Genomic DNA, 16,409 nt, shown 5'->3' with positions numbered 1-16,409 from the left:
AAGTCTAAGTCATCGGTTAAAATGTAAACAATACCCATTCAGTGGATGTCTACTACATTCTCTTGGAGTTAGTTGGACACTGCTGTCTTTGTGGACGTGCCTCAGATTGAGGATTTAAGACCAGTTTTACCTGACAGATGGTGATGATGAGGGCAGGCAAAAGAAAGACCGCCACCGTCATCCATGTGATGTAGGCCTTAAGCCCCCATGTCTCGGCATAGTGACCCCAGCACTCAAACTCCCCAGGATTCACTTCTGAGCGAGAGAAGATGAACACCTGACAGACAGGAGAGACGGGCGTGACTATCGCTTTAGCTCAACCGAAATCTGACATCTGCAAGGACCCGACGCCGCTAAGAATAGATTGAGGGCAGTTTGGGTACACCATATGTCAAAGACAGACATGGAAACGGTGTGTTAGCGGTCCTTACCTGTGGAAGGCTGAGGACAAGCGCCAGGCCCCAAGCCACCATGACAGGGGTGTTGCAGCGGGACACCGCCCCGCCACGGTAGGCCTGCAGCGGGCAGCAGATGGCGTGGTGGCGATCCACTGTCATGGCAACTATCATGTAGGAGGAAGCAAACATGCCCACAATCTGCAAGTACTTGATGGCACGGCACAGGAAGTCAGGTCCTTGAAACTTTTCTGTGATGTCCCATATGAGCTGAGGAAGAACCTGGACACACACGACAGATGCTCGTTATTATTTTTGTATATCCCTTCTGCACACTGCTCAACGTTATCTACCTTTTTATTGTTCTCCTCCCCATACTAATTACCTGCTACTAACCCGAGCTTCTGTGCAACTCAGTCAGTGTTTGAACACATCATTGAATCTGGGAAAACACATTCCTCAGCCTCAATCGCTGTCATTTTTGAGAGATGACTCCTTTGGGCAGGCAGTCATATTTAAACATCCTTGAATTATTGAGAAACCCTCGCCGAGATGACACATTATTTTTCTTTCTGTTATTTAAGTCGCTGGCAACAAATCCCAAAATAGTAGGGTGCCAGACGAATGACAAATTTTAAACGTTATTTCTAGAAATAAAATACCCATGTGGTGCCAGTTCCAATATTTGGGTAGTATTTAAAATGTGTGTTTATAATGTGTCAGTTTGAGTGATCACACTTACAACAAAAGATAGTTTTAGCCTAAACCCTTAGTTTCTAATAATATTAATAGTGCTGTCGAACAATTAAAATCATTAATCTGATTACCGTATTTTTTGGAGTATAAATCGCTCCGGAGTATAAGTCGCACCGGCAGAAAATGCATAATAAAGAAGGAAAAAAACATGTAAGTCGCTTTTTTGGGGGAAATGTATTTGATAAAACCCAACACCAAGAATAGACATTTGAAAGGCAATTTAAAATAAATAAAGAATAGTGAACATCAGGCTGAATAAATGTACGTTATATGAGGCATAAATAACCAACTGAGAACGTGCCTGGTATGTTAACGTAACATATTATGGTAAGAGTCATTCAAATAACTATAACATATAGAACATGCTATACGTTTACCAAACAATCTGTCACTCCTAATCGCTAAATCCCATGAAATCTTATACGTCTAGTCTCTTACGTGAATGAGCTAAATAATATTATTTGATATTTTACGGTAATGTGTTAATAATTTCACACATAAGTCGCTCCTGAGTATAAGTCGCACCCCCGGCCAAACTATGAAAAAAACTGCGACTTATAGTCCGAAAAATACGGTAATCACAGGGTTGCTGTGGATTCATTTCATTAATCACGATTAAATGGAATCCCGATTAAATGGAACTCGATTTTAATCCGAATCGATCGTGTTTCATTTTGCATGAGCAAAGAGACTCAAGAAAAAAGGAACTATACGTGTACTTAATGTGTTTATCAGGGTTGTCTTCAAATAGTCGAGGATTCGCCGATTCAATTTGAAAGAGTCTGATTCGACTAAGTCTACTGATTTGCTGGTAGGGCGATATGGCCCAAAAATTAGTACGATTCATTTTTTCACATCATCAGAGCTCAAATAATATCACAATTTGTTATTTTTTATTACCCGTGCAGGTTTATACAAAGTACTGTTGCATCCCTACTGTTTACTACTGCAGTATCTTGTAACAGACATTTACGCCATGTTTGATCGAGGTGATAATATATGCTAACAACTGACAACTTTTATTTTGTTCATATTTATGATTATGTTTACTAGAGGTGCAACGGTACAGGTAACCTACGCTACTGTCCGTACCTCGGTTTTAGGGCCCTGGTTTCGCTTCTTTTTTGGTACGTTCTGCGGGCGTAACGAGAACAACTTTTTTTTCCTCTCAAAGTTTTTTGTTATTTTGATTGTCATCACAAACACATTCTGAGGTAAACAAGTGGTGCACTGAATACAATAAGACTTTTTTCAAGATAATATATTCTAATTAACATTTTTAAATAGTAAATTATTATTTGTCATTTTTAATTACGGGTATACTTTAGTGCTTCTCACCGGTGCTTTGACAAACGACAAGCGGTGACCCAGATTGTGGAGGTTTTTAAGACTCAAACACTGTAACTTATGTTTATTGAAAGTACATTAAAGTGCAGTTTGAATATGAGGTACTATTATAAATGTGTACCAACACAAAAAAAAACATGTTTAATGATTATTTCTGGAACAAAATGTTTTTTTAGCCGCAAACTCAAAAATGATTTGAACAAAGTGTCTGCATAGTACATGTTATATCAGGGGAGTTGAATCAGAGCAAACAAACAAAAGGTCCGATTCAAAAATATTTAGATATACTGATGTTATTTCTTTCTGATTAAATTAGTTGGTGTTTATTTTCCCAGTCGGGACCAATACAGTAGTTCAGTCACATAGACATTCTGTGCCTGCCTGCGAGTCCGCATTGAGGCCAGGATTACTGGTGAGCTGCAGCAGACCCTGAGACTAAAGTGTGTCACTGAAATTGCTGCTCCTTCTCAATGTTGTGTTTCAACTTGCTAGTGTTGCTACTAGGGCTGTACGGTATACCGGTATTAGTATAGTACCGTGATACTAATTAATCATATTCGGTACTATACCGCCTCTGAAAAGTACCGGTCCGCCAACACACCCGCGCCCCCGTCGTCGTCATGTCATGACATTGCTGGTTTACAAGCCAACGAGCATGTTCGGCAGCACACAATCACGGAGTACTTACAAGCAGACACAGAGTGTAGACAGAAAAGGGAGAACGGATGCATTTTGGCTTAAAAGCTAACGATAAAGGTGAAGTTATAACACTGAAACGCCTGCAGGAAGAGGTGCTTTAAGACATGGCTAGCTAGCTAGCGGCTAACATCCAGCCACAGTCGGCAGTGTTTTAGCTACTTCTAAATCACTAATCGTCGCCTAAGTTTCTTACAAATATCATACCTGCAGGACGAGGAATAGATAAACACGCTTCACTACACACCGTCGTAGCACACCGGCGTCAAAATGTAAACAAACGCCATTGGTGGATCGACACCTGACATCCACTGTAGTGATACCAAGTACAGGAGCGTATCTAGTCGATACTACTATGATTACGTCGATATTTTTTGGCATCACATCTTCTTGTTTTTTTTATATTATGTTTATAAACTCAGGAAATATGTCCCTGGACACATGAGGACTTTGAATATGACCAATGTCTGATCCTGTAACTACTTGGTATCGGATTGATACCTACATTTGTGGTATCATCCAAAACTAATTTAAAGCATCCAAACAACAGAAGAATAAGTGATTATTACATTTTAACAGAAGTGTAGATAGAACTTGTTAAAAGAGAAAGTAAGCAGATATTAACAGTAAATGAACAAGTAAATTATTCATTAATTTTCTACCACTTCTCCTTCATAATTTTGACAAAATAATAGATTGATAAATGACACAATATGTTACTGCATATGTCAGCAGACTAAATTAGGAGCCTTTGTTTGCTTACTTACTACTAAAAGACAAGTTGTCTTGCATGTTCACTTTTTCATTTAAGAACTAAATTGCAATAAGAAACATATGTTTAATGTACCCTAAGATTTTTTGTTAAAATAAAGCCAATGATGCAATTTTTTGTGGTCCCCTTTATTTAGAAAAGTATCGAAATAATTTTGGTACCGGTACCTGTACCAAAATATTGGTATTGGGACAACACTAGTTGCTACTGTTAACCATATTTCATTATTTTATGTTTATGGGCTGCACTTCCAGCTGTGTGAGGGGGAAGAGGCAAAATGCTGATTGAACATTAATTACATTGTGAGGAGCCTGACCTTCGCGGCGCACACAAACACATTCACAGGCAAAATAAAGGCGGATTGTTCCGTGCAAGATAATAACTAAATTTAACTCAAATTATTCATGCTCATCGATCTCGATCATATAATCGCCCAGCCCTATTCCCCGGGACGCTCTCTTCTGCCAAACGTAATGATCCTTCCACAGGTTCACATACATAAACTTTGTCACAACTTTGACTTCCTCTTGTCGAGTTTGATGTCTTCTGCACCAGAATCCAGAAGACATCACTAAAGTATCCAATGTCTACCGTCTTTTTTTGTTTATCAGAGTTTTTGGGGAAAAAGTTGCAAATTGCTAGGTTTGTTAAGACTGAAATGCTTTTTTAAAATGTAGCCACAAGAGCATTGTATTTTGCTAGAACAAAGTGCCATGTTGTGCCACTTTAGGGCTGTTAAAGTCAGGGCATATTACAGTAGTCCATCGCCACATCGCACTTTAAAATATTACAGACTATATTTTTATCTTTTTAGCATATTCTATATATATTGACCTAAACTAAGTCTTTTTTTCTGGGTTAACAGTAACTTCCGCTGTCATGTTTGGTTTCATGTTAAGTCAGTGGTTCTTAACCTTGTTGGAGGTACCGAACCCCACCAGTTTCATATGCGCATTCACCGAACCCTTCTATAGAGAAAAACAATTTTTTTTTCTTAATTTAATCTTAATTTATAAATATGAATCATGAAATGATGGTATTATATTAAAGAAATACCAATCAATATATTTTTTTACAAACAGAAAGTTACAGGAATGTACACATGATCCCATGTTTACATCTCATTGTGCAACATGTGAATGTTTTAGTGGGAACTAAATGCGATATCTGAAAGGGGTGCAAATTATTTCCAAAACAGGACCCCCACCCAGACATACAATCCTAGTACACAGCTCATGAAAAACAATATTTTTGGTTATTGTCATTGTAAGTGGGCCAAAACACTTATATGAGAAAATATGAAAATGACTGCTGTCGTTTGATTATAATAATAAAACATTTAACTTGTTATCTAGTCAGGTTTGGGACAGGTGTGGCCGCAGTGTGCACGTCTGACGTCGCTCACATGTGCTCCATTGAATCCTCAAGGAGATTTTGCGTTTGCTCACGCATATGGAAAATTAGAGGGAACATTGTTTGGGGGGATCCATAAGACGCTGATAGGGAGAAGTTTTTATTTACACGATGAGTCGGGTGTGTCCTGACCTCCGCGGTGGAGGCTCCACCGAACCCCTGAGGCCGACTCACCGAACCCCTAGGGTCCGATCCAACCCAGGTTAAGAACCAGTGTGTTAAGTGTTAAGAGTATATAACTGTTTATGCACTTCAATTTTGGGGACGGTGTGGCACGGTTGGAAGAGTGGCCGTGCCAGCAACCTGAGGGTTCCTGGTTCGATCCCCAGCTTCTACCAACCTAGTCACGTCCATTGTGTCCTTGAGCAAGACACTTCACCCTTGCTCCTGATGGGTCGTGGTTAGCGCCTTGCATGGCAGCTCCCGCCATCAGTGTGTGAATGTGTGTGTGAATGGGTGAATGTGGAAATAGTGTCAAAGTGCTTTGAGTACCTTGAAGGTAGAAAAGCGCTATACAAGTATAACCCATTTACCATTTCTGACTCCTGCCATATCACATTTTCACATTGGTGAGCATTTGACGTAAGCGATCTCAAAAGACAACAGTGAGACCATTGTGACATGTCATACAGCAATAGATGATATCTGTTTATTACCTGACCGCTTGTATGTTAGCTACCTCTCTTTGTTTATAATGTATATTTTCTGCTGGATCTACTCTCTATTTTATGCTGCCCTTTTTTTTTGCTGCAACTGTTACATATACTGTAATATTGTACATGGTAATTTGGGATTTGTTATATATTGTATATATTATATAAAAATATAATATCATATATTGATGTAATACAGTGTTTTTCAACCACTGATGCACTGACATCATGTGGTTTATTCTGTACATTTGTTGCATCGTCTAAAACAGTGTTTTTAACCACTGTGCCGCGGCACACTAGTGTGCTGTGAGATTCAGTCTGGTGTGCCGTGGGAGATTATCTAATTTCACCTATTTGGGTTAAAAATATTTTTTGCAACCCAGTAATTATAGTCTGCAAATGATGTGTTGTTGTTGAGTGTCGGTGCTGTGTAGAGCTCGGCAGAGTAACCGTGTAATACTTTTCCATATCAGTAGGTGGCAGCCAGTAGCTAATTGCTTTGTAGATGTCGGAAACAGCAGGAGGCAGCTTGCAGGTAAAAAGGTGTCTAACTTTAAACCAAAACTAAACAAAAGGTGAGTGCCCCTAAGAAAAAGCATTGAAGCTTAGGGAAGGCTATGCAGAACGAAACTAAAACTGAACTGGCTACAAAGTAAACAAAATCAGAATGCTGGACGACAGCAAAGACTTACTGTGGAGCAAAGACGGCGTCCACAATGTACATCCGAACATGACATGACAATCAACAATGTCCCCACAAAGAAAGATAAAAACAACTGAAATCTTCTTGATTGCTAAAACAAAGTAGATGCGGGAAATATCACTCAAAGGAAGACATGCAACTGCTACAGGAAAATACCAAATAAAGAGAAAAAGCCACCAAAATAGGAGCGCAAGACAAGTACTAAAACACTACACACAGGAAAACAGCAAAAAACTCCAAATAAGTCATGACAGTACACCTACTTTGAGACAAGAGCTATAGTGATGCATGGTTGGTTATGGTTTGAAGTCATATCCAACAATTGTGACTTTTTACTGTCAACTGAGTTTCGTTTTTGAATGATTTCTGCTGGTGGTGTGCCTCCGGATTTTTTCAACGCAAAAAATGTGCATTGGCTCAAAAAAGGTTGAAAAACACTGGTATACACTACCGTTCAAAAGTTTGGGGTCACCCAAGCAATTTTGTGGAATAGCCTTCATTTCTAAGAACAAGAATAGACTGTCGAGTTTCAGATGAAATTTCTCTTTTTCTGGCCATTTTGAGCGTTTAATTGACCCCACAAATGTGATGCTCCAGAAACTCAATCTGCTCAAAGGAAGGTCCGTTTTGTAGCTTCTGTAACGAGCTAAACTGTTTTCAGATGTGTGAACATGATTGCACAAGGGTTTTCTAATCATCAATTAGCCTTCTGAGCCAATGAGCAAACACATTGTACCATTAGAACACTGGAGTGATAGTTGCTGGAAATGGGCCTCTATACACCTATGTAGATATTGCACCAAAAACCAGACATTTGCAGCTAGAATAGTTATTTACCACATTAGCAATGTATAGAGTGTATTTCTTTAAAGTTAAGACTAGTTTAAAGTTATCTTCATTGAAAAGTACAGTGCTTTTCCTTCAAAAATAAGGACATTTCAATGTGACCCCAAACTTTTGAACGGTAGTGTATATTATATAAAAAATATATTATAATATATTAAGATAATATATCAGTATATGTTATATACTGTATATATAATATGTAAATATTACATATATGTTATACTTTATATTGTTACTATGGTACATTTTTAGTCTACTTTATACCTACTGTTTTCGCCCTCTTTGTGTGCCCTTGTGGGCATTATCCTTTCCATCCTTTGTAACTGAGCTACTGTGTGGAACTATATCCCTTGTGGATCAATAACGTTTGTCTAAATCTGAGACTCGAGGGGACTCGGCGTGCCACTTCATGCGAAGTGGAGATGAACTCTGTTGTTGCACTTCATCTTCAACATAAATAACGTAGCTCCACATGGCATCGGTGAGCCCTTGGTTCCCTCAGGTTGGCTCTGACCAGGAGACTAGAGGCATTTAAAGTGACCAATCAGAAAGGATGGGGAGTTACTGGCTGTGTATTTATTGCCCGCCCCTAAGTTCCAAAAGGGGGAAAGAGTAAAATCCGTCCATGAAGAGTATGTTTTTTACATGCAAGGAGGGTGTACCCTGCCTTCCGCCCGATTGCAGCTGAAATAGGCTCCAGCACCCCCCGCGACCCCGAAAGGGATACGCGGTAGGAAATGGATGGATGGATTTTGGCATGTTTTGACGCCATACATTTTTTTCAAAATCAATCAATGTGGCATAACATAGGGAAATGCAACTCTAACCAAAAACAATCTTGATTACAAAAGCCTGCTAAATTGTTTTGAGTCTTCCCTGAGTGGGTGCGGAAAGGAGACTGTCAGGTTCAACTACATGGGAAACAGGAGTACCTCACAGGTCATAGTACCGGTGTCAAGAAGCCAAGAACTGACCTGAAAGAAGGCCACCACCAGGTCAGCCACACACAAGTTGACCATGAACACGTGCATGGGTGCGTTGTGCTTCCTCCTCCTGAGCAGCACCCACAGCACAAAGCTGTTTCCCAGGGTGGTAAGAGCCAGCACCACTCCCAGCACAGCGATCTCCGCCTGGGCCAGGGCCTGATCCCTCACCCTGGGCTGGGGTAGCGGGTGAGGAGTGGTGTTAGAGCCATTGTCTGGAAAGATCCCAAAGAAGGATCCTCCACTGTGGGAGCCATTGGGGTAGTTGAGTTCAAGCAAAGATGGAGCAGAGAGGTTGTTTCTTCCCGCCACGACCAGAGAGGAGAGGGCTAGAGCATCCCAGTCCGTTTCCATGCCGATGCTTTCCATTCCTGTCAGACAAAAAAAACGTGGTCATGTGTGGAGGATAACAACATCACAAGTTGTCTGTGAGTAGGGTTGTCCCAACATTTTGGTATTGGAGCCAAAATGTATTTAGATACTTTTCAATACTTTTCAAAATAAAGGGGACCAGAGGAAAAAAATCATTATTGGCTTTATTTGAACAGAAAATCTTAAGATACATCAAAATTATGTTTCTTTTGCAATCAAAGAACAATTTCGGCATTAAATAACATAATGAACATACCAGACAACTTCTCTTTTAGTAATTGGGAAGCAAACAGGTTACAAAGGCTTCTAATTTGTCTGCTAAAGTATGTAGTAACATATTGTGTCATTTTTAATTCTATTATTTTGTCAAAATTATGAGGGAGAAGCGGTAGAAAATTGATTATTAATCTATGTGTTTATTTACTGTTAATATCTAGTGAAGTTGGCACATTGTGTGAATCGTAAATAAAAACAAAATACAATGATTTGCAAATCCTTTTCAACTTATATTCAATTGAATAGACTGCAAAGACAAGATATTTAACGTTCGAACTGGAAAACTTTGTTATTTTTTGCAAATAGTAGCTCATTTGGAATTTGATGCCTGCAACATGTTTCAAAAAAGCTGACACAAGTGACAAAAAACGACAGAGAAAGTTGAGGAATGCTCATCAAACACTTATTTGGAACAACTCACAGGTGAACAGCCTAATTGAGAACAGGTGGGTGCCATAAAAAGTATAAAAAGCAGCTTCCATGAAATGCTCAGACATTCACAAACAAGGATGGGGCGAGGGTCACCTCTTTGTGAACAAATGCGTGAGCAAATTGTTGAACAGTTTAAGAACATTTCTCAACGAGCTATTGCAAGGAATTTAGGAATTTCACCATCTACGGTCCGTAATATCATCAAAATTTTCACAGAATCTGGAGAAATCACTGCACGTAAGCGGCAAGTCCAAAAACCACCATTAAATGCAGTACTGCATCAAAAACCAACATCAGCGTGTAAAGGATATCACCACATGGGCTCAGGAACACTTCAGAAAACCACTGTCAGTAACTACAGTTCATCGCTACATCTGTAAGTGCAAGTTAAAACTCTACTATGCAAAGCGAAACCCATGTATCAACAACACCCAGAAACGCAGCCGGCTTAGCTGGGCCAGAGCGCTAGACTGGCCTGTCTGTAGTCCAGACCTGTCTCCCATTGAAAATGTGTGGCGCATTATGAAGCCTAAAATACGACAACAGAGAACTGTTGAACAACTTAAGCTGTACATCAAGCAAGAATGGGAAATAATTCCACCTGAAAAGTTTTAAAACTTGGTCTCCTCAGTTCCCCAAATTTTTACTGAGTGTTGTTAAAAGGAAAGGCCATGTAACACAGTGGTAAAAATGCCCCTGTGCCAACTTGTTTGCAATGTGTTGCTGCTATTAAATTCTAAGTTAATGATTATTTGCAAAAAAAAAAAAAAACACGTTTCTGAGTTCGAACATTAAGTATCTTGTCTTTGCAGTCTATTCAATTGAATATAAGTTTAAAGGGATTTGCAAATCATTGTACTCTCTTTTTATTTACGATTAACACAACGTGCCAACTTCACTGGGTTTTGGACTCTTTATGTTCTATATACACTTCTGTTAAAATGTAATTAGCACTTATTATTCTGTTTGGATACTTTACATACATTTCAGGTGATACCACACATTTTGGTATCAATCCAATACCAAGTAGTTACAGGGTCATACATTGGTCATAATTAAAGTTCTTCTGTTTCAAGGGATGTATTTCCTGAGTTTATAAACAATAAAAAATGACAAAAAGTTTTTTGCGATAATAAAAAATATCGATGTAATCATTGAAGTATCAATGATATACGGCTCTTGTACTTGGTGTCGTTACAGTCGATATCCACCCATTTGTTTACATTCAGGAGCGCTAGCTTGCTGTTAGCGGTTACTTTTTGTATCCTCCTGCGGTGTGTAGTGAAGCATGTTTAACTATTCCTCATCCTGCAGAGAAAAGGTACTTGTGAGAAACATAGTTTATTTGTCGCTATGGAGGTGAGGATTACATTTTAGAAATAGCTAAAATACTGTGGACTACTAGCTCCTAGGTTTTAAAGCACCGCATGCAGAGCTCCGCTTCAGTGTTCATAGCTTTGCCCTTATCATTAGTTTTAAAGTCAAAATATGTCTATTCTCCCTCTTTTTTCTCCACACTGTTTCCGCTTGCAAGTGGTGTGTGAGCGTTGACTCGCGTCATGCCTCCCGATGCCATCAGGCGCATGAAACAGTACTGGTATTTTTCAAAGGCAGTATAGTACCTTTTTAAATTCATTAATACTGCAGTACTTTATTGGTACGAGTATTAGTACAATCCTATCTGTGAACGTGGAAAATAAGCTGCTGAGAGGTCGTGAGACTGTAATTTAGTGCTCTTTTTTTCTTTTTCTTCTTCAGACAATTCTGTCAACAAGCTGCGGATTTATTTTGAATGATTAATAGCGTCATGTCTACTTTTCCAAAGGCCTGGCAGATTCCCTCATTAACTGTGTCTTCAGAATTTGATTGCGGCCTTGTCTTTATCTAATTTGACGGACCAGAGGGAAGGGATCACGCTGTCATGTGAATATTATTACGTCTCAAGTTTTTAATAAGCCCAAAGTGTGTGTGTTTGTCCACCACTCAGATTATCCTCATCTGTTTGACGCAAGTCCAGCACGGTTTATTTTCTCTTTCATACTTTCTCAAGGTTGATTAAACAGATTTGCCCTCCATCCCTCTATTTTTACTCCTTCACCTCCACTGTCATACCAGGCTTACTCCCGTTCATTCCTGTTTTTCCCTTGTTTTTGTTCCCCCTCTCCATCTCTCTCTCTCTTGCATACATCCTGTCATTCTTCTCCCTTCCTCATGTCACTCTTGAGCGCAATAAATGGTAATGTTTGTTTTTCTTTGCTTATAAATAAGTTGTTTGAAAGTCACGGATGAAAGATATGACAATTTGAGGAACAGAGCCATGGGAGGCTGAGCGCCGTCTTGGTCAAACAAACTTGCACGCAGAAGAAAGTCCTGGAGGAGAAACGGAGGAAGATGATGAAGATATTGCGGAAAAAGGTTCGGAAATGAAAACAGTCCAGATGAGGTGAATGTTGGCAATGGAAATAAGACAGGAGTAGGCGGCTAAATTTGGATTTACCTATATTCGATTAGACCTAGGAGGATTTTCCTCTTTTTGTCTTATAAATGTTGTCACAATGTTGGATGCTCATGTTGAACAATGCCAAAGCTGAAATCATAAGGTTTATGCATTTGGACGTGAGATAGCTTTCAGTTTTGGATGCCTCTAAATCAGTGGCGGGCCGTGCGTTTCCCACCTAGGCCTTCAGTGATCTTTAACTTCAATGATTATTTCTCAAAATACCATAATTGATGTCACCACATGATCCATACAGGAACACATTTACACCCTACTGGGAATTGAATCCCATCAACAGTATACAAAACGGGTTATTTTCTGGCGCATTTAAAAATAAATTATAACGCATCAGCAATTAAAACATATACCATAAATGTATCAGCTTGGCTTATGCAACTTCCGGTCAATAAAGTTTGATTCAAAGTACACACTTCTCAAAGATATATTAACTGCCCTGACCACATGATGGCGACAAATACACATGTAACAATGTTAATTAAATGACAAGCACGACACACTTTAACAACAAGAGTTTACAACTTTTAGTTGTAACAGAACAGCGACTGTCAACAACTTGTGATCGGATTGGCTATCGCAACTGTCTATCAACTGTATGTGTTCTCAAATTCATCCGCTAACAGTCCCGTTGAGCAGTGGTCCCCAACGTTTTTGTAGCTGCGGACCGGTCAACGCTTGAAAATGTGTCCCACGGACCGGGGGATCCCTGCAGACTGTATTGATATATATTGATATATAATGTAGGAACCAGAAATATTAATAACAGAAAGAAACAACCCTTTTGTGTGAATGAGTGTAAATGGGGGAGGGAGGTTTTTTGGGTTGGTGCACTAATTGTAAGTATCTTGTGTTTTCTTTGTTGATTTAATTTTAAAAAAGGTTGTTTCTTTTTGTTTTTTTCTTGTGCGGCCCGGTACCAATCAATCCACGGACCGGTACCGGGCCGCGGCCCGGTGGTTGGGGACCACTGCCGTTGAGTATCCAATCAAATGAAAATGTCACGTTCATCGTGAGGCCATCCAGAAGGCCTTACTGACAACAACTCGTGATCTGATTGGCTATTGCAACTGTCTATCAACTGTATGTCCCCGTTCACTTACAGCGCACGGACGCCCGCATTGTTGATTCTGAAGGTTATAGGCAGATTTCGTACAGCATGGCAACATAAGCTAGCTGAATTGTGATTGGATACAAACTAAAAGTAAAAACAACAGCACTGGAACATGCATAATATGACATGAAAATAATATGAATAATTTCAGATATTTAGGGAAAGTAAATAAAAAAATAATTTGTTCTTTAATTATGATCAGGATTTCTGGTTATGTTAGCCCAGCAGAGAAAAGGCCTTGCTGGCCCTGACGGCACACCACTGCTCAAAATACTGCATTTTGCAGTATACACTCTTCCAGCACCCTCCGCCTCTGCTTCATTCAAGCTGAGTAGAGACTGTTGGTTGCAGCCTAGAGCCTACTGTGCCATTCCCTCTCATCTCATGCCATCCCACTTGCTCCGATGTGTACAAAAGAGAAATACTTCTGTGTTAATTTGTCCACCACGTTTTACACAGGACTGCTTTTGTCAACATGGACCAGTAATATATTGGATTAGCCGCTAAACTGCTGTTGAAAGACGGCGCCGTTCCGACATTACTACAATCGTGTTGAAGGACCACAAGAGAATGCTGTGAGTCACAATTTATCTGCATCCTAACAGTTTATTTCGTGTACCTATAGGGAGCAAATGTGAGGTTTTCAATGAAGTTGTATTAGGCTTACTGCATAAATACAGACGTGAGTTACCGTAATTTCCGGACTATAAGCCGCTACTTTTTCCCCTCGTTCTGGTCCCTGCGGCTTATACAAGGGTGCGGCTTATTTACGGCCTGTTCTTCTCCGACACCGACGAAGAGGATTTCAGTGGTTTTAGTACGCAGGAGGAAGACGATGACACAATGATTAAAGACTGACTTTTCATATACCGGTAGGCTGGTTATTTTGATAACGTACAGGCGAGCACTTTGTATTATTTTGCACCGTTGTATTATTTGTACTCTGCACGAATGCTGTTCGCCATGTCAAAGATGTGAAAGTTTGATTGAATGATTGAAAGATTTATTGTTAATAAATGGGATGCTTTGCGTTCCCAAACAGTCATCTCTGTCCCGACAATCCCCACCGTGGTAGAAGGAACCCCTATATACTACAGTAATTACACATCAAAACCCTGCGGCTTATAGTCGGGTGCGGCTTATATATGGAGCAATCTGTATTTTCCCCTAAATTTAGCTGGTGCGGCTTATAGTCAGGTGCGGCTTATAGTCCGGAAATTACGGTAAGTGTTCTTCTCATCTCACCGTGGCATGCACAATGTGCAACATGCAGTGAAATATGATATGAAGAAGGGCTGCACGATTTTGACCAAAATAATAATCACTATTATTTTTATATATATTAAAGGCCTACTGAAATTAGATTTTCTTATTTAAACGGGGATAGCAGGTCCATTCTATGTGTCATACTTGATCATTTCGCGATATTGCCATATTTTTACTGAAAGGATTTAGTAGAGAACATCGACGATAAAGTTCGCAACTTTTGGTCGCTGATAAAAAAGCCTGGTCTGTACCGGAAGTAGCGTGACGTCACAGGTTGTGGAGCTCCTCACATCTGCACGTTGTTTACAATCATGGCCGCCAGCAGCGAGAGTTATTTGGACCGAGAAAGCGACGATTTCCCCATTAATTTGAGCGAGGATGAAAGATTCGTGGATGAGGAAAGTGAGAGTGAAGGACTAGAGGGCAGTGGTAGCCATTCAGATAGGGAAGATGCTGTGAGAGGCGGGTGGGACCTGATATTCAGCTGGGAATGACTAAAACAGTAAATAAACACAAGACATATATATACTCTATTAGCCACAACACAACCAGGCTTATATTTAATATGCCACAAATTAATCCCGCATAACAAACACCCCCCCCCCCTGCCATATAACCCGCCAATACAAATCAAACACCCGCACAACACGCTCAATCCCACAGCCCAAAGTACCGTTCACCTACGCAAAGTTCATACAGCACATATATTTCCCCAAAGTACCCAAAGTTACGTACGTGACATGCACATAGCGGCATGCACGTACTGGCAAGCGATCAAATGTTTGGAAGCAGTAGCTGCGTACTCACGGTACCGCGTATCCAACTCAAAGTCCTCCTGGTAAGAGTCTCTGTTGTCACAGTTCTCCACAGGGCAATGGTAAAGCTTGACTGTCATCTTTCGGGAATATAAACAATGAAACACCGGCTACGTGTTTGTGTTGCTGCAGCCGGCCGCTAATACACCGCTTCCCACCTACAGCTTTCTTCTTTGCTGTATCCATGGTTCATTAAACAAATTGCAAAATATTCACCAACACAGATGTCCAGAATACTGTGGAATTTTGCGATGAAAACAGACGACTTAATAGCTGGCCACAATGGTGTCCCAAAATGTCCGCTACAATCCGTGACGTCACGCGCAAACATCATCATACCGAGACGTTTTCAGCAGGCTATTTCGTGGGAAATTTAAAATTACACTTTACTAATCTAACCCGGCCGTATTGGCATGTGTTGCAATGTTAAGATTTCATCATTGATATATAAACTAGGGATGGGCGATACCACACTTTTAGGATTCGATACGATACCGATACTTTTTCTTGCATTTTCATCGATACCGATACCGATACCGACACCAATAATTTCTTATTGGCAATTTTTTTGTCAGTCAAAAATATTATTACTATTGTTATTATTTAAGACAAATCACAAGACAAATACAGACCATTTATACCACATTTATTATGGTCAATATATAATAAAAGTAAAATTAAAATAAATAACATAAATATGAAAAATAAATTAAATATTATATATAATAATAACTATATATTATATATAATAATAATTAAATATTAGGGCTTTCCAATTAACAGCCAAATCCGAATTGCAAGAAGCTGCAGTTATTTTTTAAAGTTTGTGATATAATTAGCAATTAATGAAATATGAAATAGGCTAATGTTTTCGAAATGTAAGAAATCATGTTACAGATTAAAACCAAAATCACATTCAATCATATATTCAAGATTTTCTTGGAAAAAAATAAAACTGTAATGCAAAGATGAAGAATCTCCAAATTGTATCTCTTTCTTATCTTGTTTTAAATACTCAAGCAATTTTCAACTAACAGTAAATTCCCCTGTGTGGAAAT

The 16,409-nt window shown here is 39.5% G+C and overlaps 1 protein-coding gene across 3 annotated transcripts in view; it reads right to left on the bottom strand.

The window, feature by feature from the left end:
- The window catches only part of LOC133653580 (vasopressin V2 receptor-like), a 103,793-nt gene that overhangs the window by 28,041 nt on the left and 59,343 nt on the right, over positions 1-16,409 (bottom strand). For all 3 annotated transcript variants that reach the window (XM_062053008.1, XM_062053006.1, XM_062053007.1), the window contains exons 3-5: positions 8,556-8,935; positions 432-677; positions 131-277 (exon numbers count right to left, since the gene is read on the bottom strand). In XM_062053008.1, coding sequence (XP_061908992.1) covers positions 131-277; positions 432-677; positions 8,556-8,933 — 771 coding nt within the window. In that variant the 5' untranslated portion in view covers positions 8,934-8,935. The remainder of the gene's footprint in view (positions 1-130; positions 278-431; positions 678-8,555; positions 8,936-16,409) is intronic.

The sequence above is a fragment of the Entelurus aequoreus genome, linkage group LG07, assembly GCF_033978785.1.
Source record: "Entelurus aequoreus isolate RoL-2023_Sb linkage group LG07, RoL_Eaeq_v1.1, whole genome shotgun sequence".
Classification (NCBI taxonomy): Eukaryota; Metazoa; Chordata; class Actinopteri; order Syngnathiformes; family Syngnathidae; genus Entelurus; species Entelurus aequoreus.
The sequence above is the reverse complement of the archived record's forward strand: the minus strand, read 5'-3'. Positions and strand labels throughout refer to the sequence as shown.